Below are 26,159 nucleotides of genomic sequence, written 5' to 3' on the forward strand. Positions count from 1 at the left end.
TCCCTTTTAGGTATAAACGACCTTGAGGGTTTCACCAACTCTGAACTTCTAAGTCTAGACTGTCTATAGATCTACTTAAGTCTCTGCTGTGCTACTAAGGCAAAATACAGCTCTCTGGCTCTAATAAACAAGAGGTCATCTTCGCTTTCAGTATTGCTGTAGGGTAGAACAAACCTTAAAGTGATTTAGCCGCAAGGAACATTTTGGAATGATGCCTGTCCCTCAGAATAACCCACGGCTGCCCAGCACGGTGGCTCATGCCTGTAATCCCAGCACTTTGGGAAGCCGAGGCGGGTGGATCACCTGAGATCAGGAGTTCAAGACTAGCCTGGCCAACATGGTGAAACCCTGTCTCTACTAATAGTACAAAAAATTAGCCAGGTATGGTGGTGCACGCTTGTAATCCCAGCTACTAGGGAGGCTGAGGCAGAAGAATCACTTGAACCAGGGAGGTGGAGGTTGCAGTGAGCTGAGATTGTGCCATTGCACTCCAGCCTGGGCACCAAGAGCAAAACTCCGTCTCCAAAAAAAATAAATAATTAAAATAACCCATCGCTAAGCAATTGAGGCTATTTTAGCCTGTGGTACATTTCCTCAGACTCTTAACTGACCAATATTTATTGAGCACCTATTTTGTGTGGAGCGCATTGAGAGGACATGGAGAAGAACTATCAGGTCTGGTATTTAGCTCCCAGGAAGGAATCTGTTAGAGTTCTACATATGCAAACAGCAGAAATAGACTCAAGCTAATTAAGGTTTAAAAAATGAATGTATGGAAGGCTTTGGAGTTAACTCATAGAATTGTGAAAAAGGCTAAATTACCCATCCATATTAAGAACAGGGCTGGCATAGTTCCAGAAATCCAAGTTGTATTGGGCTTCTCCAGAGGGACAGAACCAATAGGATATATGTATATAAGAAAGGGCATTTATTAGGGAGAACTGGCTCACATGATTACAAGGCAAAGCCACACAGTAGGCTGTCTGCAAGCTGGGGAAGAAAGAAGCTGGTAGTGGCTTTTTCTGAGTCCGAAAGCCTCAAAACAAAGGAAGCCAACAGTACAGCCTTCAATCTGAGGCCAAAGACCTGAGAGCCCCCAGCAAGCCACTGGTACAAGTCCCAGTGTATAAAGGCCAAAAAACCTGGAGTCTGATGCCCAAGGGCATTAGGAACAGAAGGCACCATGTAGCAGGGAAGAAAGATGAAAACCTGAAGACTTGGCCAACAATTTTATCCCACCTCCTTCCACCTGCTTTGTTCTAGCTGCACTGGCAGCTGATTGGATGGTGTCCATCCACACTGGCTGTGGGTCTTCTTCTCCTAGGCCACCAACTCAACTGTCAGTCTTCTCTGGCAACACCCTCACAGACACACCCAGAAACAGTACTCCACCAGCCATCCAGGCATCCTTCAATCCAATCAAGTGGACAGCTAATATTAACCATCACAAGTCCTGGAACCATGGCCAGTGCTGCTGGTGTGGTCATGAGACAGACTGGCTCTGACCACTTATCATCCTTGCATCTCTCCTTGAAGGTCAAATTTCACAGAGGGAGAATTGGTTTAGTCTAACCTGGTTCACTCCCAACTTTTAGCAGGAAGAAGGGATGGCACTTGGATTGACAGTCCTACTGGATTGTCTTTCATGCAAAATCAGGATGCCATTACCAGAAGGAGAAATGGATACTGGGAAGGTAAAAATAACTGGTACCCACTTTAAAGAGCATGCAATGTAAATGGGAAGACAAGACACATCAAGAGGCAGTGCTGGCCAGGAGCAGTGGCTCACGCCTGTAATCCCAGCAGTTTGAGAGGCCGAGGAGGGCAGATCACTTGAGTTCAGGAGTTTGAGACCAGCCTGGGCAACATGGTGAAAACCCATCTCTACTAAAAATACAAAAACTAGCCAAGCATGCTGGCTCGCACCTGTAATCCCAGCTACAGGGAACGCGGAGGCAGGAGAATTGCTTGAACCCGGGAGGCGGAGGCTGCAGTGAGCTGAGATTGTGCCACTGCACTGCAGCCTGGGAGACGGAGTGAGACTCTGTCTAAAAAAAAAAAAAAAAAAAAAAAAAAAAGAAAGCAGTGCTGAGTCATGCATGGTTCTCACCCCTCAGTGCTTCTCACTGCACTCGGCACAGCAGTTTCTCTTGGAATCACTTAGGAGCATGCCTGGCCTCCCCAATAGACTGTGCACTGTCTCAGGGCCAGTTTTGTTTCTGATTCTTTTTTGTGTCTTTCCCTCTTTCCTCCACCACACCCATACACAGTCCCTAGCCCAGTGTCTGGCAAAGAAAAGGAAAAGGAAGAGAGGAGAAAAGCTCAGGCAATACCTTGGGTGGTGCTGAAAAAGGAGAGATCAGTGCTCCAAGAAATGGCTGGTGACAACCATTCTCAGATTTCTGAGAACTTTTGATATGATGAAGTACTTAGGAGAAGTAGATGACCTCTTATTTTGGGAGAGGAAACTCTTCAGGAAAAACAAGAGGAAATGTGTGGAAAACATCAGTAAAGCCATGTCTGTAGAGTAAGTACAGGGAGAACCAAAAGGCAGAGAATGATTTTTTCAGGCAACTGGAACGCAGGTATTTAGAGCCTTCACACTGAGCCTTCTAACAAGAGAAGATGAAAGTCACACAGCAGCTAAAAAGCAAGCTCTGTGCTCACTTCTGAGAATCATAAAAGGGCACTTCTCATCTAAAGTTCAGTATCTTTCCTAGAAAGGCAGGAGAAAATAAGTTCAGAATTCTGTGAAATTTTTCATGTACATATGATTCTCATTAATTTTAAAGAGCTGTCAAGGTATGTTGGGTACATCCATCCCCCCAAAAAAATCTGCTTCAGCCTCAATCAGTTTTCTCCCTTAAAAACCTCTGTGACACACAGAGGTGACATGAGAGTCCCATCATCACAAAGATAATAGGGGAGCCAGGATGACAACTCAGGTCTTCTCTTTCAATTCTTGTCCTATTCACCACAACAATATCTAAAAGCAATTTGCTGGCATAACCAGAAAATACTGCATTATTTTTAAATTCTTTCCATTTTTTTCTTCTCCCCTATTTAAGTGATCACATTTAGAGGCACTTTATCAATACCATAAAGAAAAAAGCACACTCCCTTTGAAACAACCCCAATGCCGTCAGAGCTGCAGCAGGAAAGTTCAAGGCCACCAGTGCTGGTCCAATTCAGAGGAAGCTAAAATGTCCCAGATTGTATGAAGGAAAGGATGTCAGTCCAAGCGGTGACAATTGGCCCCCAACAGCTGCATGCAATGTTGAATTCAGTCATGTGTATAAACGATTTTCAGTTTCTCTTTAGCCACCAAACCCTTACTTTGAAACTCAAAATGCAAACATGAAACCCGGAGAACCACCCTGGTTCAATTTGCAGAAGGGTGAGGGTTCTGGGGAAGGGAGAAGATACCCCTCACCCCGCCCCTGCTCCCAGGCAGCCTTAGAGGGAACTCCCTGGAAAACAGTGTGGAAACCGCCAAACAGAAAGTGTATCTACCCAAGTGACTTACGGAATCTTTGTGTTTTTCAATTCAGATGTTAGATCTTATGGAATGTGTTTATATAGAGAGCTAGAAGCACACAATTTCCAACACAATTATGATTTAATACATTAGATTTAAAAAAATGAAAATTGTCTGAAAAAACAAAGACGAAGAGAGGACATCCAACATTAGTCTCCTCAAAATTCATCTCCTTCTCTACACATACACACAGTCTACTTTTTTGCTTGTAACAGGTAACAATGAAAATTCTCCCTGACTGAGATTTCCTATTAGTACTACTGTCTTGGGGAACCAAATTTTAGACTATAAAGGGACTTCCTACTAGCCAGGGATAAAGGACATACTCAGAGGAGTGCTGGACCAAAGTAGCAATTCCCATTTCTTAAGGATCAGAGCTAAAATTACTATAGATGTGGCTACAGTCTACCCTACCAACTGTGAAGGGAATGAAGCAATTGCAAGGAGCTTCTGTGACAGAGATTCAAGCATTCCCGTGCAATGAGAGAGTGTCTGTAAATGGGGGCGTGGACCATCTGCATCAGGTGTTGTTTAAAATGCAGATCCCAAGGTGCCATCCAGAAGACTCTGATACAGTAAGTCTGGGGTGGGGCCCAGTAATCCGTACTTATAACAGGCACCCCAGGACATACTGATGCAGGTGGTCCAAAGGCCACCCTTGGAGAAACACTGCCTTGGAGGTCATTATTCCACTTAAAGTGAAGGGTCTCATTCCCTTCGGATGACACCATCTTAGAGTTTATGTTCTCTATGGAACCGAGCATCAGAGTAGTTAAATAGATGACTATATTCCAATGGCACAATAAAGCCTCCTCTTGCCATGTTCCTTGAAATTCCAGTGTATGTCCTATAAACTTGGCTGGCTGCAAACCCTAACCCAGAGATCAAGGGGAAATGGGCCTTCAGTACCCTGAGTCAAGAAATTCCTGGGGCCTCATTCTAAACCCTCGGGTCCATGGTGAGAACCAAACACATTGATTACTACTGTTAGTAACTCTAATGTGACTAAATCAACACTAATGATAAAGGTGCCAGTTCCATAGAGCACTGCTGGATAGCCAGAATGCCCTACCCCGTGTGTGTGTGTAAGGAGAACAGTGAAAACAGACCAATTTATCAACCATATCAGATTAGAAAGTCTTAACGCTTTCATCTTTTTATTTAAAAATATTTTTATTCTGTGATCGAAAGATTTCTGGTGGCCAGACATGGTGGCTCATGCCTGTAATCCCAGCACTTTGGGAGGCTGAGTCAGGTGGATTACGAGGTCAGGAGTTTGAGACCAGCCTGGCCAATATGGTGAAACCCCGTCTCTACTAAAAATACAAAAATTAGCCGGGCATGGTGGCATGCGCCTGTAGTCCTAGCTGCTCAGGTGGCTGAGACAGGAGAATTGCTTAAACCCGGGAGGCGGAAGTTGCAGTGAGCCAAGATCATGCCACTGCACTCCAGCCTGGGTGACAGAGCAAGATTCTGTCTCCAAAAAAAAAAAGATTTCTGGTTAAAATCTACTTTTTTGATTGGTATTCAAATAATTTCTGAGACATTTCCCCCCATTTTAGCACTATACAAACTGTAATATTCTGTGGTTCCTCTAATAATGTGGACAATCACTTATATGATTTCTGAAGAGTTTACAAAGTGTTTGTCAAGCTGGTTTTCACAACCTTTCTGTACTACAGTGAGGACAAGGCTTTTCTCAACTTCACATTAGAGGAAACTAAGGCTCAGAGTGGTTAAGTGGCCTGCCCAAGGTCAATGGCTTGTAAGCAGCCAAATATGAAACCTAACACAGGCCAGGCTTAGTGGCTCACGCCTGTAATCCCAGCAGTTTGGGAGGCCGAGGCGGGTGGATCATGAGGTCAGGGAATCTAGACCATCTTGGCTAACATGGTGAAACCCCGTCTCTTCTAAAAATACAAAAAATTAGGCAGGCGTGGTGGCAGGTGCCTGTAGTCCCAGTTACTTGGGAGGCTGAGGCAGGAGAATGGCATGAACCTGGGAGGCGGAGTTTGCAGTGAGCCGAGATCATGCCACTGCACTCCAGCCTGGGCGACAGAGTGAGAATTTGTCTCAAAAAAAAAAAAAGAAACCTAACACAGGTCTTTTGATTGCAAGTGCCTTCAATAACTCCAAGCACTTAGACAGGACTGACACCCGCAGAGATTGATGCATACAGAATGTTATATATATGTGATGGAATACTACTCATCCATAAAAAGGAATGAATTAATGGCATTCACAGCAATTTGGATGGGATTGGAGACTATTATTCTAAGTGAAGTAACTCAGGAATGGAAAACCAAACATCATATGTTCTCATTCATAAGTGGGGGCTAAACTATGAGGATGCAAAGGCATAACAATAATACGATTGACTTTGGGGACTCAGGGGGAAAGGGTGGGAAGAGAGTGAGGGATAAAAGACTACAAATTGGGTTCATTGTATACTGATTGGGAGATGAGTTCACCAAAGTCTCACAAATCACCACTAAAGAACTTACTCATGTAACTGAATATCACCTGTTCCCCAAAAACCTATGGAAATAAAACATTTTTTAAATAAAGCATTTTTTTAAAAGAATGTTCTACAACTGAATTACTCAGATAGAACCAACGTGGCTCCTCTGTTTCTGATTTCCAACTGAGAATGTTACCAAAAATTGTGTTCTAGCTTTCAGAAAAATCACTAAATCAGAACAAGATAAAATATTGTTAGATAATATATAATGCCTTGGAGTACAGTAGTAGTCACCTGGGAATACAATATTAAAATAAGTTAACCACAAAAATGAATTATAAGACATATGAGTAGTTGAAGGATTTGTAACTCCAATGTTTGTTTTTGCCACTCCACAATTGCTCTATAAGACATTTATATTTATATTCTGGTTGCAAATGGCAGGTATCAACCCAAACAAGCTTAAGTTTTGAAAGGGGAAGAATTGTATTGGTTAGCTAATTAAACTAGTAATTAACTGGAGAGTCTTCTGTCATGACTAGATCCAGGACTCAAGCAATATTATCAAGCCTCTGTCTCTCAATATATTTAATCTTTTGGCTCTGCTTTCCTCTGAATTGACTTCACCCTCAGGCATGGTCTCTGGCCGCTCAAGCCTTACAAAATTTTACCAGCCCCAGAGAAAACTTTTCTTTTCCACTTGTTCCAGTACAGGCCCTCAGTTAGCTTTCTTTGGCCCAGTGTGGTGCCAAATCCTTGCACCAGTCACTACAACCAAGGAGATACTATGTTGATTGGCCAGGCATGGGCCAAGTGTTTTACTCACCCTACTTCCAGCTAGACGTGCAGTTAGTCCCACACAAACCACTTGCACTGAAAGTTGAAACGAGAGTGCTCCCAAAGGAAGACCAGGATTCAGTTGTGAGAGGGCAATGAATGGCCTGCATGCACACGTAAGAAATGCCCCCACAGAAGGCCAGGTGCAGTGGCTTGTATCTATAATCCCAGCACTTTGGGAGACTGAGCTGGGAAGATCACCTGAGACTAGGAGTCTGAGACCAGCCTGGGCAACATGGTGAGACCCCATGTCTACAAGAAATAAATTCTTTTTTAATCATCAAGAAAAGAAATGTCCCACAGATGTTATCATCATCCCCATTTAAAGATCACAAAACCATGTCCAAGAAAAGTTCATTGAACTGCCTTGGTTCACATAGAAAATAATGGATCTGAAAACCAAATCCAGTTCTACATGACTCTAAAATCTATTCTCCTTCTCCTCCACCAAATGGCCTTCACTTCAGTGCCAATCAGGAGTCTGGGATTTAGACACCGTGATCCTCCATTCGCAACTACATCACATTAAAAATAGTCCTTAGTCTCCAGGAACTGTGATTCACACCATAAAAATTTTCTCCATCCTCAGATTGTAGCTCAATCCGTCAATGCTTCCTCAGGAATTCCTTGCCCAGCCACCCATCTAGACCAAATCTCCAAGCTCTTACAGTACCATATACCTCTCTTTTTAATATTTGCCACTATTAAAATAACATGTTTGTGAAATAATGGGATTAATGTCTACCTTCACGCTAGACATGAGGGCAGGAATCATGTCTGGTTTTCTGCATGTTTATAGTCCCCAAACCAAACACACTACCTACGTATTTGTTGAATGAATGAATGTATCTATTATAAACAACTCTTTTCTAAAATATGTATGTGAATTTTGGACAAGGGCTAGTTACCAGGGTTCAGTAAAAATAACAGCTGATTAATTTTCAAAGAATGATGGTAAAAGCAAGGAAAGGGGATTTAGACAAAATACATTCTACTGTTGTATGTCCAAGTATTTTAGTCTCCCACAGGTGATAAGAAGGGGAGGGGAGAGTTGAGGACAAGAAAGGTCTAACCTTTTCATCTCATGACTGGAATCTACTTGCTAACTATAATTGAAACTCAGGGGCAATCTTAGAGGTTATGGAAAGTTCCTATATATTAAAACAGTGGTTCTCACATTTCAGCATGTATTAAGAGATACCTGGCCAGGTGTGGTGCCTCATGCCTGTAATCCCAGCACTTTGGGAGACCAAAATGGGAAGATCACTTGAGCCCAGGAGCTCAAACCAGCCTAGGTAACATAGTGAGATATCCCCTCCACCATCTCTACCAAAAAATTTAAAAAAAAAATAGCCAGGCATGGTGGCACACGCCTCTAGTCCCAGCTACTGGGGAGGCTGAAGCAGGAAGATCACTTAAGCCCAGGAGGTCAAGGATGTAGTGAGCCATGTTTGTGTCACTGCGCTTCAGCCTGAGCGACAGCAAGACTCTATTTTGAGAGAGAGAGAAAGAGAGAATCTGAGACGATTATGAAAAATGTATAATCCTAAGGCCCACTCTGACCTGAGATTCTGATTCTGGTCTGACTTAAAGAATCTACATATTTACAACCTAATCCACCCCCTCATCCCCCACACACACTATCTAATAATAAAGGCAGCTGCCACCATCCACTCTTTAAGGAACATTACTTCAAAGCATTCTCTAGTTTAAGCATGTGACTGGAAATGAGCTAAAGATTTTTAAAGGTGTATCTGAGGTGCAGCCACCTTTAAAATAAAACCTCACTGACTGTTCCCTCGGAAGTCCCAACTGTCTGTCCCGTGATTCCATGAGAAGGTACCTACCCTCTGAAAATCCCAAGGATGTGAAAGACATAGTCCTTTAAGCCCTTCTCTGCAAAGTGCACTTTCAGATGTCTGCTGGTCATTTGAGATCACTAGATTTTTATGCTTTCTGTTGTAGCCCAGGCTGTCCGACAAGGGTGGCTGACTTTCTCACTTCTAACATGCATTCCAGGCTCTTGCCGTGCCTTTATTACAACAGTGCTCACTGCCTCATTAATTTTTCATCAACAAAATACAGTTTTAAAAGAATCCTACTATGACAGAATAACATGCATTTCATGGAAATGGCTTTTACTTAGTGTGGTCTTGTGGAAGTTTAAAAAATAAATGTAAGGCTTTCCAAATCTTTGCAATTCTCCCACCATTCAAGCACTCTAGAAAAACTGAGATTCCCCCCAAAATTTCCAATAATTAGAATTATTCAAAGAGAAAACATTCTTTCTCCCCTCCTTTATTTCCTAAAGTACATTGTGAAATCCTAAATCAAGATGCTCCCAATAAACCAACTCAATTTGGTTTACCAACTCAAACCAATTCAGTTTGGGGAGATTGACTTCAGCAATATAACCAGAAGAGGGCATCAGCATACAGCTCTCCAAGAAGGAAGCCACTGAAATAGAAAAGGAAAAAAAAAAAAATCAAAAAGCCCAAACCGTGTAGTAATAGTAAATGCATAAATCTTGAAATAACACCCTTCTGTTGTGATTTTTTTTTAATCTTAAGTGAGTGTCGGCAACTCTCTGTTTGGCCAATCACATTAACAAACTGTGTCATCTCTCATGTTGCCTGATAAGAAATGCCAGGTTAAAAAAAAAATCCGGCTGGGCATGGTGGCTCACGCCTGTAATCCCAGCACTTTTGGAGGCTGAGGCGGGCAGATCACCTGAAGTCGGGAGTTCGAGACCACCCTAACCAACATAGAGAAACCCTGTCTCTACTAAAAATACAAAATTAGCCAGACATGGTGGCGCATGCCTGTAATCCCAGCTACTCAGGAGGCTGAGGCAGGAAAATCACTTGAACCCAGGAAGTGGAGGTTGCAGCGAGCCAAAATCATGCTATTGCACCCCAGTCTGGGCAACAAGAAGAAAACTCCATCTAAAAAAAAAAAAAAAATTCCCCATGGGACCGTTCCAGCAATATCTATGATCATTGTCATGCAGAGGGTCACAGGAAATCTGTTATCCCTAGGATCAATAATAACAAGTTGGAAAGGCCTGGTGCTGCACTTGGAATCCCCTGTAAATTTTGGGGGTAAAACCTCTTTATTGGATTGTATGTATTCAACTTTCTAGAACCAATCAGATTCAACTAGTGAATGCCCATTATATGGCAGATTTTGCTTATGGGAGTGAAAATACAATCAAGACATATGACTCCTTAGACCTGCCTTCAGTGAATTTATAATCCAGTAGGTAAATCCACCTATTGAGCTATACTATGTTAGAATGTGTGTCAAATGCAAGGAAGCTGCCTGTATAAATGCATATGTATATGAAGTGTTTGCTCTCTGGGTATCACACATGGTATGTAAAACTCAATTAATTCTCTAGCAGCAATAAGATGCAGGTAAATACAGATGAAGACTCTGAGGCTCACAGAATAGACAGCTTATAGAGCTGGGATGGGACACCGGGCCCATGGAACCCCCGGCCTACACAGTTAACCTTTCATTTTAGAAGAGTATGCTATTGGTTATTTTGTTTATTACAAAAAACTAATATGTGTTCCTTTGTGGAAATACTCTCAATGACCCAGCCTTAGGTTTCCCCTGGCATTGTGATATAAGGAAGAAGTTCTGCAAACCCTATACATTATAAAGAAACCCAAGTGGGGCGGTAAAGTTTCCATCAGGAGCCAACAGAGGGCAGCAACAGACAAACCAACTACCAAAAACATCCTCCTGCAGACACCCTTCATCTCTCCACTGGGACCCTCAAGCCTCGGACAGTGCAGGAGATGCATGTAGCGCTCGAGAACGTCAATTTCTTATCACCATTAAAACAACAAAAACAAATCTCACCATAGAAGAGACTAAAAATGTCCCCCGCTGGGATCAAAGTTCACATAGAAAGTGTCTCTTTTAATAAAGGAAACTAAAGGATGAGGGATGTGGCACTCCTTCTCCAAGACATTTGACATCCGTGGATAGTAAATGTGCCCGAGAGCTTTTAGCCCAAAGCTGGGAGGATGCTTGCTTTCCCACGGGCTCCTTGCAGACAAGCCAGATGTAGAAATGCTAAGTGTATGTGCGGGATCTGGATGCACTAGAGTGACAGGGTCCTGAAGGCGGGCCTGCAGCTGTGAGCACCCGCCCTGCACTGGCATGGTTTGTGTCAGTAGAGTGAGGGCTGCCATTAGGGCACAAGTGACAACAGCCACGTCACTGGGGGGGCTGAGGATTGCTCTACTGTGACTGGCACCTAGAGATCAAGCGCTCATTGCTTGTGACAGCGTGTCACTCCTGCACTTGTCTGAAATAAGAAGAAGACTTCAAAGCAACCAAAGTATTCTTTCAGCAGGAAGAAGAAGGGGACGAAACATGTAGTTTGATGCTGATCAAAATGCTGCAAAAAATGAAATACTGAAATAAAAAGGCATGAATAAATGAATGTCTAGCCTCTAACTTCTGATCAAAAGGCCCATGGTGTATCTGCGAGCATGGCAGTCTCAGCCAAGGCCACAGTCACATTACACAGAACATACAAAATTGCTGTCATTTAACCACTTTTAACCTACAAAAATGGCAATTGCATGTAGCTTAACCTAATTATATTAAAAGCAATAATGATAATAGCTAACCTTCATCAAGTACTTACTAAGTGCCAGGAACAGACTCTAAGTACATTCCACACATGAACTCATTTAGTCTTCACAGTAAGCCAATGAGATAGGTTGTAAGGTTGTATCCAGTCTACAGATGAGGTTATGAAGGACCAGAGAGGTTAAGTAACGTGCTCAATGTCACACAGCCAGGAGATAGCAAAACTCAATTTGAACCCAGCCACTCAGTCCAGATCCTCAGAGGAGAGAACATGGGGGAGGGTTTTTTGGAGAAGACAGGCTCCAGGTGTCAACTTCACAATCTGCTTTTCCTTAACAGGTCAGTCAGTACACGTTTGCCATGTGCAGTTATCGGGAGAAGAAAGCAGAGCCTCAGGAACTTCTACAATTGGATGGCTACACTGTGGATTACACCGACCCCCAGCCAGGTACCCACCGACCCTCAAGGCCACGAGCCCACTAACCCTCAACCTTCCCAAATCAATGGTCAACTAATAATTGCTGGGCTCTTATTCCATGCTAGGCACTAAGTCAATTTACTAAGGGTTTCAGCCATGTCCATGACAGCCACAATCCCTGATATTATGCCATTTCCATCCCGGTTGGTTTAATGCCATCCTAACCCAGTGCTTTCATTTTACTCAAGGGATTCTCTGAAACCAAAAATTAAGAGCATTTTTCTTTTACCTACCTGTATCCACATCAGATATGGACTCCACCATACAATGCTAAAAAAAAAATTCTGAAAAAGTAGTAGTCCTACATGTACACCAAGGAGTGTGTGTGTGTGTGTGTGTGTGTGTGTGTGTGTGTGTTGTTTTTCACCAGTGATGTGTGGGCTTGGCAGGTTTCAGTGACCAAGTAAGCCTGCCCAATATATCCATATTCCCTAGCTACAATTCAAGAGCTCATAAGGTTAGCTGGCAGCACTTGAAAACCCTCCCTAAATGTCTTTTTCCCTGAGAAGACACCAATCCACAAGCAGAGACAATGAAGCCCTTAAGCCTATGTGGCTAAGAAAACTACACGAACGGTAGTATTTCTTAAAAGTTCTACACCGCATAAGTTCTACATCCTGCCCCCTCGCACATCTCCCCCTACCCATTTTATCTTTTTCCCAGAAAAAAAAAAATGAATAGAAATCAGCCTCAAAGAACCTTCAAAATGGGAGGGGGGTGCGAAATCATTTCAGCATATTAATGAACAACAAGCACCAACAGCCCTCTCCCGGAGAAGTTTATTTTTATGCCAAATCTGCACAAGGAAAGCATTTCCAACCATACTGCATTATTTGGCCCAAAACCTTTTTTTCTACTCCCATATTGCTCTTCCACATGCAACAAAATACACATAAAAGAAAAACAGAGTTTGAGAGAAGATGGGGTGCTAACCTGACGAGGTGTGGCAGGGAAGGCCTTGGGCCCAGCCCACTTAGTAAAATTAGCACCTGCACAATCTCAACCGAGTGGCTGGGCCCAGCCCCACCCCTTCGGACTTTCATATGTTATTTGCCACTTGCCAGAGCAGAATGCAGAGCTGACCACATAAGGCGTGAATTAAATGCTCTGCCTGGAAATCCTTCATAATGAGTAGAACCAACGAGTTTGAAACAATTTCATGCAACCTCTCATGGAAAGGATGGGGCTCCTGCCTTAGGAAACCAGTCCTTAGGACATTCTGTGATGGTTTGTGTTCTTCTTAAGTTATTGTGTATCCTTCAAAAAAAATAGATTCAGTCCTCCTTAGGACTTTTATTTTTAAGTAGAATGCTAGGTTGAGGAGTGGTGGCTCACATCTGCATTCCCAAGGCGAGAGGATCGCTTGAGACCAGAGTTCATGAAAAGCCTGGGCAACAGAGCCAGACATTATCTATACAAAAAAATTTAAAAATAACCAGGGCATGGAGGCACACACCTGTAGGTGTGTGCTACAGGGAGGCTACTAGGGAGGCTAAGGTGGGAGGATTGTTTGGGCCTAGGAGTTGGAGGCGGCAATAAGTTATGATTGCACTGCTGCACTCCATCCTGGGTGACAGAGATAGACCCCAACTCAAAAAATAGAATTGTAAAAAATAATAAATTTTAAAACATAAAATGGGAAGCTAAAGGGCCAATATGAGAAGGGAAATCAATACCACCTTATGACAATAATTCCTTTTAAGCCAGTTCATTTTCCTTTCCCCCCATGCGGTTGTATTTAGCCCTCATGGTAATCCCACAAAGTGGATAAGACCAGGATCATTACCCCATTTTGTAAATGAAGAAACTGGGGTTCTGAGATATCAAAGGCTATTGTTTAAGACTGCCTGGTGGCTGAGCTGGGACTCCGGGTCTAACCCATGTCACGCTTTGGCACTTGCAGTAAAGCATAGCTGCATGAACAGCTATAGCAAAGCTATGGTTGTTACTTTATCAGACGAAAGCAAAATTATCTTCCCTCAGTGGGGAGGGCAGGAGTGGAGAGAGCTATTCTATCTACATGTGTAAGGAGTAACTGTGCACATATATTTTTAAAGCTTATTTCTTTTTACATCGATCCCATGGGATATAATTTATAAATTTCTTTACGAAAGATGTAAATGGAAAGATGTAAAATGTAAATCAATTATGTTCTTGAGAATAATAAGCAGCTTCTTCTATCTTTCCATGTGCTAAGTCCTATTTATTCCCCAAGTAATGTTTGATTGAAAACGGAGACTTAAATTCTCTCAGTTGTCATGGGAAAGTCTAACTCAGAATTTCTTAAAGAGTGATTATTGGCCAGGCACGGTGCCTCACGCCTGTAATCCCAGCACTTTGGGAGGCTGAGGTGGGCAGATCACTTGAGGTCAGGGGTTCGAGACCAGCCTGGCCAACATGGTGAAACCCCATCTCTACTAAAAATACAAAAATTAGCCACACTTGGTGGCACACGCCTGTAATCCATCCGAGCTACTTGGGAGGCTGAAGCAGGAGAATCACTTGAACCTGGGAGGCAAAGGTTGCAGTGAGCCGAGATTGCGCCACTGCACTCCAGCCTGGGTGACAGAGAGAGGCTCTGTCTCAAACAAACAACAAAAAAGTAATTATTAAAAATAAATGTTCCTGGGCCCCACTTCTAACCTGTGAACCAGAAGGAGGGAGAGGTCAGAATCTTTGTATTTAAATAAGCACTGCAGGGGATTCCTGAACACAGTAACATTTGCCAGCTGGAGAGCCAAGTGTGCACATTTTAACCAATGTCCTCAGATTTGAGGAGTCTCCTCAACTGCTCCCTGAAAGGTGAGTGTGCAAATGGGGAGGACTTCAGACTCTACCTCTCTCCCTCTTTCTCTTGGTTTTATCCAAGTTGTCAATGGACCCAACTGGTGGTAATTTTATGGACTAAGAACCCTTGTGGCCTATTGCTCTCTGCCATAGAAGGGAGGGATGCAATTAATATTGTTGCCTTAGTACCAGCCTACAGTCTAGGTGGTTGCCCCAGACACAAGCATTTCCACTAAATAAACTCTACCTGTTTGGGTCCTTGACGTGTTAATTTGATGAACTGGTAAATTATGTTAAGTTTCACTTACAAGCTACTCCTTTTAAGCTAAAAATAAAAATGTTTCACTTTACCTTTCCCTGTGTGTGGTTTGGAAAGTTTGAAACAATCTCAATTTCTATCTGATTAGATAATTAAGTCTTCAAATAAAAGAATATTAATCCAGAATAATTCAATGCCACAGTTTATCAAACAACTAAATTATTCTTATACGACTCATAAAGACCTTTTTTACCCTCATAAATGGACTTCGGCCATGCAAGTTGTTGGAAGTGCAATCCCTTTCCCCTAGAGAGCTGGCCAGCATTCCTTTGCCTGGTCTGCCTTCATCTATTCCCAGATGTGTCTTTTTGTCTTTGAACTATGGGACTGTGCCCCTCGTTCTCCAAGGAGAGCCCATGAGAGGTCGCACATCGCATTCTTCAGATTCAGTCCCCAGGAATTGTTGCTTTTTCTAAGACTGATGGCCTTGTGATGACATGTGGATCTTCACTTTGTGGATGTTCACTTTGCTTTCTCCTCTCTTGGTTCTCTTTCATCTGTTGCTCTTCTATCTCCTTCTTGCTTTCCTTGGTGTGCCCTCAGCCTCTGGTGCTTTCTGAAAAAACCCTGTTGCTCTCTGCTGCTGTGCTTGTCATTGCTGCTATTGCTTTAGATGTTTCTCTTTGCCCTTACCCACTCCAAAATTAGGCTTCATTTTATTGTTAATAATGACTCTTACGAGAGCTGTTAGTGAGGGCCCGGCCCTGGATTCATGCTTTGGTGCACTAAAGCACAGTGGTTATAGTCATCAGCTCTGGAGACAAACAGCTGAGGTCAAAAGCCAGCTCTGACACGTACAACCCAGGTTTGTGTCCCTGGGCTAGTTACCACCTTCCCCATGACTTAGTTTCCTCATCTGTAAAATGGAATAACAGTACCTACGCCATAAGGCTGTTGGGAGGATTGAATAAAAATATAAAAACTTCCTGATGTCTTTCCATCTCTACCTCTAAATAACTGCACAGTGGAGAGGGCTGTCCACTTCCCCAAAGTAACTCCATGAACTGACTTTCTGACAGTAGCTGCAGAAATACAGTATCCCCACCCCAGCAGCAGGCGCTGGGTGAATGGGAGGCCTTGGGGCTATTAAAAGTGGTACCTGACCATGTCTGTCCTGGGATTCCCTGACTGTAGCAAAACAGCTTACTCCTAAGGATACCACGAGACTAGGCTACAGGTCTATTGACCCTCTCTTCCTTTTAACTCTTTATTGCTCACTTTTCAGGCTTAAAGGCTCAGAGGTCTTCTTCCTCCTCCTTCCCCTTTCAGAATTTTCCTTTTTATTGTGCTGTTCATTAGCTTCATCAGATTTTCCCAGCTTGCTAACTACACATCATCCTACTCAAATTACATATTTTAAAACTTTCCATATGAAATTCAGCAAAATAGTCCGTTATAATAAAAACCACCAAAAATCTTTTAGTAAAGCTTTATTGGTGTGATATTATCAGACCCTCCATGTAAAGAAGTAGCTATTTATTGTCCTAAATCCCTGGCCATTCCAAGTGCAAAACTATCAATACACACCCACGCTTGCAGCATAGACACCTCAATAAATAGCATGGGTACAATGAAGAAGTCTTAATGTTACCAGGAATCTTTTCCAATGACAAATGTCAAACAGATTACTGGCTGGACCTCATTGGAAATTTGGGAATGCTAATCACTCATTCATTCTCCTCTTAGTTTTTAATATTTGAGGAGGCGACGAGGAACCTGATGAAGATATGAAGTATTATTTCCAGCTAGAGAGTACTCAGTAATCTAAAATACAGGTTTCTGGAATATGTTGATGGACACAACGTAGCTTTGGCCTGAACCCAAAGAGAAGTCTCCACCTACTTCTCGCTAATTTTTTATTTTTTATACTTTAAGTTTTAGGGTACATGTGCACAACGTGCAGTTTTGTTACATACGTATACATGTGCCATGTTGGTATGCTGCACCCATTAACTCGTCATTTAACATTAGGTATATCTCCTAATGCTATCCCTCCCCCCTCCCCCCACCCCACAACAGGTCCCGGTATGTGATGTTCCCCTTCCTGTGTCCATGTGTTCTCATTGCTCATTTCCCACCTATGAGTGAGAACATGCACTTCTCGCTGAATTTTAACCTTGATAACTGAGCATGGAAAAAGATGGATCTAGAGCATATTCATTTATTCAACAAATATTTGTGCACCCACTATGTGCCATGCACTATTCTAGGCTCCAGAGATACAGCAGTAAGCAAAACAGACAAAAACTACCTGCACTGATGAAGCAAAGTAAATTATATAGTTTGCTAAAAAGTAATAAGAGCAATAAAGAAAATTAAGCAAGATAAGAGATAGGTCACAAGAAGTGGAGGTCAGGGAAGGTCTCAACAGGAATGTGATGTTTGGGAAAAGACACAAAGGAGATAAGAGTGTGAATCATGCAAATACATGAAAAAAGAGTGCTCCAGGCACAGAGAAAAGCAATTGCAAATGTCCTGAGGTGAGCACATGCCTGGGGTGTTCAAGGAAGAGCGAGAGGCCAGTGTGGCTACAATGAAGTGAGTACATGTGTGCATAGAGGTAGAGAGAGAGTATTAGGAGAGGAGGTTAGAGGTGGCAGAGGACCAATTCACGGGGGCCTTTCAGGCCTTGTCAGAACCAACGCTTTTGCTCTGAGTGGAACATGGAACTGCTGGCAGGTTTTGAGCAGAACAGTGACAGGACCTGACTCTAGTGCTAAATCAAGGACTCTGGCTGCCTTGTGAGCATCATCTACAGAGAATGAGGACGGCGGCAGACAGGTCAGATAGGAGGCTATTAAAATAATCCAGGGATGATCCTGGCTACATTTATGATGGCCACAACTGGAGATGGAAGAAGTGATCAAATTCTGGTAATGTCCTACCGGTGGAACCATCAGAATTTCATGATTCACTGGAAGTGGGTAGTGAAAGAAAGTAAAGAGTCAAAATTGCCCCCAAGACTGGGGACTTGAGTGGCCAGAGAGATGGGCTGAGCTTCGCTGAGGAGGTCAGGGAGAAAGACCAGGAGTTCATTGTTGGGTTTCACAAGCTTGGGATGTCTATCAGATATCCCTGGGGAAAAGTCAAGAAAGATATTCAAGTCTGGAGTCCAAAGGAGAGGTCCAACTTGGAGAGAGAAGTGTGAAGGCCATCAGCATACTCATGGTGCTTAAAGGCTGGATGGCATCACCATGAGAGAGGGTGTAGTTAAGAGAAGAAGGGCAAGGACAGAAGCCCAGGGCATGCCAGCATTTAAAAATCAGGAAGAGGAGGAGGAGGAGCCACCAGACAAGACTGAGGAGCAGCGGCCAGGATGGTAGGAGGAAAGTCAGGGTTTCCGCCTGAAAGCTAAGTAAAGAAAGCATCTTGAAGAGAAGGGAGTGCAAATGCTGCTGTTAGGTGGGTGGGCCCAGTAAAATGAGGACTTTGAGTCAGTCATTGGATTCAGCAATATGGAGGTCACTGGTCATTCAGCAATGTGTCCACTGAAACCTGGACAAGTTTCAGTGGGGCAGCAGCCTGATTGGAGGGGTTGCAAGGCAGAAAAGGAGAGGAGAGACCCTTGCTACTCAACATGTGGTCCTCACGCCAGCACCATCTGAATCATCTGAGAGCTTGTTAGAAATGCTGCACCTCAAGCTCTGTTCCAGACCTACTGAATCAGAAGCTGCATTTTAACAAGATGCCCAGGGGGTTCATATGGGTGCTAAAATTGGAAAAGCCTTGGTAGAGATTTCCCTTTCATTGTAAAGAGAAGAGCAATAGGACAGTAGCTGAAGGGAGAGATGTGGTAAAGAGAGGTTTTTGTTGTTGTTTTGTTTGTGTTTAAAGATGAGGGAGAAAATAGTATGTTTATAGGCAGATGTTTATCCCCCAAGCAGGCAGCCTGCTTGACAGTTCTATCCCCAGCAGGACACAAAAAGATAAGATCCAGGCTCAGAAATACTTCTTCAGCATCATGGTCCCACTCTGTGGACAAGTGAATCTCAGACTTCCCATCCTAAGTTAATCGCTACCCCCCCTTCTGTCCCAAGGAAAAGCAGCAGAAACTGCTTTTTCGAAGGCTGAGTCCAGTTGAGAACATCACAGCTCGGCTTAGTAGAAGTTGTTACTCCCTTTTCTTTCAGGTTTGGAGGGTGGCCGAGCCTTCTTCAATGCTGTCAAGGAGGGAGACACCGTGATATTTGCCAGTGACGATGAACAAGACCGCATCCTGTGGGTCCAGGCCATGTATCGGGCCACGGGGCAGTCACACAAGCCTGTGCCCCCGACCCAAGTCCAGAAACTCAACGCCAAGGGAGGAAATGTACCTCAGCTGGATGCCCCTATCTCTCAATTTTGTAAGTAAATGTGCCATTTTACAAAAATAACTCTGTAGAGTAAACCTTCCGAAGTTGAATTCGAAAACCTAGTTGCTTTTATACTTAAAATTTTTAAAATCATGTTTGCTGAAAACATATAGCGAATTCAGGGGGAAAGTTGGGACAAATGTTAGGTGAAAGTAATTTTAAAGTGCAATACTTGACCTTCTCCCACAAGCACTAAATGAAGGAAAGTGTATTTTAGGTGGATTTTTATCTCTCTTTTGGTGAGAGTACAGAATTCACAGCCAAACGTATTTGTTTGAGTCCTTCAAATATAGTAGATTATGTATGTCCTTGCTTCATTTTTTCCTATTAAAAGTAATTTAAAAATAGGGTTGATTTGAAATCAACTTAAATCTGCAATTTAGAACCATTTAAAAATAAATGATGACATTATCACATGCAGTGAAAAAAAAAAAAAAAAAAAAAAAACACAAAACATGGTACCTAAAATCCCATTCCGAGCTAAAATACCAAAGACCCAAAAATGAAACTGTCTCCTTAAACAGCCGCAGTTCATATTCGAGTTTTTTCTCCTCTTACCTCTGCATACGTTTAATTTCTTGCCCCTTTTCCGTGTCTTCTTGCTACCTAAAATGGCTTTTATCTATCAATACTTTTGATACACAGGGTGAGGTGAAAGCCAGTACATATTTGGAATTATTTATTAAAACAAAGAAAATGGAGAAATAAAGTAATTCATTTTTGTTCCAAACATTCATTCTAAATAGAGTCTTTTGCTTTACCCTGAATATCAAGTTAATCAGAGATAACATAGGTACAAGTCATTTTTAGCAATAATCATGATGATTTATTACTTTAGTATGGAACTCACTGATTCATTCTAGGTCATTGAGCAACTGTCTAGAAATAAGGCATGCTAATGAGAACGACAGACAAGGTACCAGCTCTTATAATACCTGCATCCCAATGGGGAAGCCTAGATAGTAAACAAGTGAACAGATAAATAAGAGAGCTTCAGACACTGGTAAATACCATGAAGAATGTCATTTAGTGGTAACTGAGTGAGAAGGAGAGACATTAGACAAACAAAGAAGCTTTCCCTGAGTTTAGTTTCAAATGATAGGTAGTCAGCCCCACAAATATTTGAGGAAAGAGAATTGCAGCTGAAGGAAAACAAATGCAAGTGCAGAGACTTAACCTCTAACACAGTGCTTGTACGATCTGTCCTCTGTTGCTCTTAAACAGAATATGGATGTGGGTGGAATAATTTTGCAGCTATAACTACTAAATAGAGGTAAACTTGTATTTCAGTGAATTCTACTGCCATGTCCATTTCTGTCCAACAAGACTATATTCTTACACCTTGCAACACCATTGTTGATCAGGAAATACAACTTCTTTTGGATCGCAAATTCTATCTATCAGATGTTCCCAGGAATTCCTGTCCATTACTGATGGTGATGCATGCCCTTGTGGAACAGTGTAAATAATCATATAATGGCTGTGAGTTTCCACACAGAAAATCATGAAAGAATAAGAAAGAGATTTCCTACACCTACCACCAAGTTCTCCACTCTTGCATTCTCTAACATCTTCCTACACTTAGGTTTACTTGAGAGCAGTAAAGAGAGTAATAGTTATTAGTCAAGATAAATCATACCCAGTATTTGTTTAATTGTTGTGTTTTTTTTTAAAGTATGACAAAAATCCCTCCTTTCACCCTGCCCAACATGCTCCTTTGTAATACATTTGGAAACAACACATCCTATCATAACCTCTTGAAAAGAAATTACCCATGTATCAGAAAAAAATTCTAACTATAATCACCATTCAAATCAACCTCATAAAGCATGTATCTCAGGTGATATTTGGAAAATACTGGTCTTATTTCCAAATAATCTTCATTTCTTCTAAAGTCATTTCACCTTACATTCAGTGTCTCTGTTCTATCATCTGCCCAGATTAAGAAACTGCTACATAGTTTGCTATTGACCCCACTTTTTCCTCACTAGTATAAGATGAAGGACATTCAGGAGTAAAATTAGAGACAAGACACTGATTAAAAAAGAAAACCTGTGATGGAAGCTGCTGAAGAAGAGATGTCTCTTCATGGAAATGCATGGGGGCTCTTGATTTAGATTTCTGTCTGTGGATAGGATTCAGTTAGTTGTGAAATTAGAACACTAGTTGTTAGGCATCAGCAGAAAGACTCAATTGAATACACACAGCTTGATGTGTATCACTACTCTAGTTGAAATAAGGAACTTTTGTTAAATGGGGCATCCAAAGCAAACACCTAAGAGTTAGAATTTGGGGGGGTAAATGATATCTTCCCTAGGGAATATGTAAAGTAGGCTGAGAAATGAGTGAGAAAACCAGACCATGCATGCCATTGGGATTTATCAGTACCTGGTGGTAGATCTACCTTCTTCTGTACTGTCTCCTTTATTACTGCCTAGGAATGGGAGTTCTTCAGAGAGCATGAGGCCCTGCTACCTCTACCAGGTTCTCAAAGAACAAGCCACTACAATCAGCTATGGAGACTGTGTAATACAGGAAACACCTTGCACATACACAAAAATGTGAATGGCACCCATTGAGTTCTGCAGTGCCCAATCTGCACAACTGTACACAGTGGCCATGTAATAAATGGCAGTCCTTACCCAGAACTTCAGTCCAATAGTGCGGATCCCAGTCATCCCATGGTTACTTTATTATCCCTGCAACAGAGCCTCAACACTGCTCCAAATTCTATCTATTGCTAGTTTAAGCACTTAATAAAAACTGCAGCCAGAGTACCAGCCAGTGTGGCTTCTGTTCCTATAATTTACAAGCCATCAGGGACAACCAGTTAGGATTTAATCAACCCAACCTTTATGCCTGAGCATCTACAAAAAGATCAAGAAAGGAACCAGGAATTTTACATTCCATGGTATCATTGGGTAGTTATGCACAGCAACCAAAAGAGAAAAAGTGGCTAGATATGAGGGAATACAGTCTTCCCTCAGTATCCATGGGAAATTAGTTCCAAGACCCCCTGCAGGTACCAAAATCCGTGGATTTTCAAGTCCCTTTTATAAAATGGCATGGTATTTTCATATAAATTATAAACGTCCTCCCATGTAATTTGAAACATCTCTAGATTACTTATAATACTGGATATAATGCAAATGCTCTGTAAATAGTTATCACACTGTATTGTTCAGGGAATAATGACCAAAAAAAAGGTCTGTACATGTTCAGTGTGGATGTAATTTTTTTCTGAATATTTTCAATCCACCGCTGGTTGGATCCATGGATGCAGAACCCATGGATACTGGAGAGCTGACTGCATATCATAATTGTTAGTGAAGTATGCCACAGAATGGTGGTTAGTTCATAATTACTTCACAGCTGCTGTAATTTGTAAAATTCGAACTGTCACTACTAAACAGATCAAGCCTTACACATGGGTAACTCAGTCAAACCCACAGTGTTGACTCATACTTACGGTGACCAACTCATCCTAGTTTGCCCAGGACGTCTCTCCTTTTAGCACTGAAAATCCTGTGTCCCAGGAAGCCCCTCAATCCTGAGCAAAGCAGGACGGATTGGTCACCGGGTACTACCAAGCAAGAAAGATGAAAAATAGTCATAACATAGTTGTAAAGAACAAATTATCATTCTTCACTTACATTTGGTTGCCAATCTATACACTGATTTATTTTAATCAAGTGACATCACAAAAATTAAGTCAATCACAGATTCTCTAGCTAACAAAAAATGTAAAAAAAAAAAAAATCAAGTATTGCATTTTAAAAAGGTTTCCTTGACTTCCAAAAAGGTAAGGGTCATTGTTAAGTACTTAACTCTGCACACATCTCATTAAATCTTGTTTTTGAATATTTGTTCAAAGTACTTGCCATTCTTGCTAGTGAATAATTTTTAAGAACAACAGTGACTTAATTCTATAATCACTTTATTAGTATTTACGAGACAAAAGGAAGCTGCATAGAAATGGAAAACTACATTCAGAAGGGAAGCAATATAGAAATATTTTTGGGGTAGAGAAAAATAAACACTCCAGTCTTGTCATGTCACTGACTGTTTAAGCGAAACTTAAGAATGGACCATTTTTATAGTTTGGAAAACTTGGGAGTAATTGTGAGTTTATTTGGGTCTTTCTAAATTCAATTTAACAGTTTTTGTTTTTTGCAATTTCAAAAGCTCAATTTTAAAATGAGAAGACATGTCGAGAAGAGTGGAGTGGGGTATTTATGTGGAATTGTAAAAACTGAAAAAATAGATCCTGCTATTCATTAGTTTGTGTGTGACTCTACAGAGATTTTTGGGAGGGTTTCACCAACCTTTAAAACTTTTTTGTTCTTTTGTAGTTTTTTTGTGTGTGTCATTGTTGATTTAATTTTTTTCTTTTTTGTTAAAATTTAACAAAATTAAGTCAGTACCTAGCTATACAACATTTTTAAACAAATACTTGCAGTTCTCCGATTTTTAAGGCCAATGCTGCTTACCTCGTAAATGATGTCCAAATCTGTAGCTGAGTGTTCCACGATTTATTATGCTGAGTGGCCTCTCATTGTCCATTATATGTTATCCCCTGTCCATTATATGTTAGTGGAACAGTGGAACAGTAAAAATTAGTACCTCAATTCTCATTTGGATTAGGATGGGGTGGGGGAAGAGGGTATTTTAAGCTTTGGCATTTGCTCAATGGTTATTTAATATATCACTTGCAATGAGTCATTTTAATGTCTGTTTCTCAACTAATAACTGTTAATCCCATCATGGAACCCCAAAGTTGGGTATTTTTGAGAATTGTTCTATTTTTGCTACCACCTGAACGTCTTCAACAGTTAGGGGGATTTGGGTTACTGTTGGTTTGGGGGAGGTTGATTTTGTTTTTTGTTTTGTTTTGTTTAAGTTTTCTTGTTCAATCTTTGCTCGAACCCAAGAACTTAGGCTGCTAGGTTAGAACTCCTGTCTGCTTTCCTGAGCCTTGTTGCTAGTCTTTATGTTATTCTGGTTTGTTCCTTCTTACCCTGCTAACTTCTAGCTGGACTGAAGGGTAAGTGCTCCCCTATAGCTAGCACAGCTCAGATAATCAGATTAGATTATCTGACACCTGCAATGTGCTTCCCTCTCCCTTAAATCTTCCTCATGTCTAGAATTTGTAGTACAACTTTTCATGTTATTTTCCTGACCTTAGGTTTGAAATGTAATCTTCCATACTGAAACTAGGATGCATGTGATGTGTGCATAATTGCCTCCTCTCCTTGGCTTTCATATTGGCATCAAATGATCCTCTGAGTAAAGCCAACCATTAACATCTAATATTTTCATTCCAAGAATATTAATTAACATCACAACAAAATGGCAAATAATGCCTCCGTTTCATGGAATTCACAGCTACCTGACTGCTTAATGCCTGAAAACAGATCATTTTGCACTCTGATAATGTGCTGTTGTTGTTGTTGTTGTTGTTGTTTTTCCTTTCCCATTCCAAAGATTCGAATGGTCAGGGTACCAATGGTGTGGTAACCACGGATACCTTAAAAAATAAGTGGGTTAGGAAACCCAGAGATGTTAACCGAGGAAGACTGGAAGAAATTGCAAAATACAATTAAGAAAGCAAATGTATTATTTGAACACTGAAGAATTCATTCTACCTGGCTTAAGGGTGTGCTCTAATGTAAGACCCAATAGAGGATTAATTTTGAAAGGAGAGCTAAATACATGGAACTACCACACACAGAAACAGGAAATTAAGGACAAGACTGAATCCGTGTCGCTCATTTACAAATGCTTTGGATTCACAGTCTTACAATGCCAAGGAGTGTTTTAACCTCTGGTCTCAAATGTCATTCTGCTACTCCCCAAAGAACAATGACAACAATAACTTTTTTGACATCATTTGTATTTGTATTAATTTTTCTAAAAATACCCACGTAAGAGAAAAAGGAAACTTTAAACCTTTAGAAAAATCTTTCTCTTCACTATTTGAGTTATTAATAAAAAAGAACACACACTTCCTTAATTTATACAGGAAAAAGCTATCAACCAAAAATGTGTTGAGGAAAGACTTGACATTAGAGGGAGTTAGAAAAATTGGTCAAGAGAGCAGGCAACTATGTGTTTGAGTATTCTGAATGCTAATTTAGAAGAACTAGGTCATATCATTTCTCCTGATCATTTAATAATAGTCTTTTCTTCAAATTTTTTTTGTTTCCTTCTTTAATTTGCTTTTTCCTCCCTTTCTTTCTTTTTTCTTTTATTTTGCATAAATGTACCCCTGGCTAGCAGACAGACTTTTTTCACCACTTCAAGCAGATACTTAATTTAACTTTACTTTTCTTGAATGTCTGATGAGGCATTTTAAAAGGCTTATCATAGAATGTAAACTTAGTGGGAATTTAGGATTTTGCTATACTTTTTTTAAAGAATAAAAGAAAGGATGGATGAATAGTTGACTGAATGAATTCTAAACAAGTTTACATGTATTTGCACAACAACGCATTGCTATTCTAGTAGATTTTTAAACAATTGTTTGCCTTAATTCCTTTCTATAGTTTTATCTCATAAAATTTTGCTATATCTTCTTATATTGTCAACTTGCAGTTGCTATGTTGCAGGAATGCAATACGAAATAATTAACTCAATATTAGCATAATTTGTATGACCGAAAACCATACTGTAAATCATGTCCCTTTTCATTGTAAAAGTAAATCACTTTTTAAAAGAATAGGTTCCCACAATCAGGTCTAAAATTTTCCAAACACCATGATTTGATCTAAACAGAC

The 26,159-nt window shown here is 41.2% G+C and overlaps 1 protein-coding gene across 21 annotated transcripts in view; it reads left to right on the forward strand.

The window, feature by feature from the left end:
- CADPS (calcium dependent secretion activator) overlaps positions 1 to 26,159 on the forward strand; it is a 477,516-nt gene that overhangs the window by 304,062 nt on the left and 147,295 nt on the right. For 14 of the 21 annotated variants that reach the window (XM_063630798.1, XM_055260407.2, XM_055260396.2 and 11 more), the window contains 2 exons: positions 11,787 to 11,895; positions 19,162 to 19,374. In XM_063630798.1, coding sequence (XP_063486868.1) covers positions 11,787 to 11,895; positions 19,162 to 19,374 — 322 coding nt within the window. The remainder of the gene's footprint in view (positions 1 to 11,786; positions 11,896 to 19,161; positions 19,375 to 26,159) is intronic. The other 7 variants (XM_055260410.2, XM_055260416.2, XM_055260408.2 and 4 more) reach the window with 1 other exon arrangement.

The sequence above is a fragment of the Symphalangus syndactylus genome, chromosome 21 (assembly GCF_028878055.3).
Source record: "Symphalangus syndactylus isolate Jambi chromosome 21, NHGRI_mSymSyn1-v2.1_pri, whole genome shotgun sequence".
In the NCBI taxonomy this organism is placed as follows: Eukaryota; Metazoa; Chordata; class Mammalia; order Primates; family Hylobatidae; genus Symphalangus; species Symphalangus syndactylus.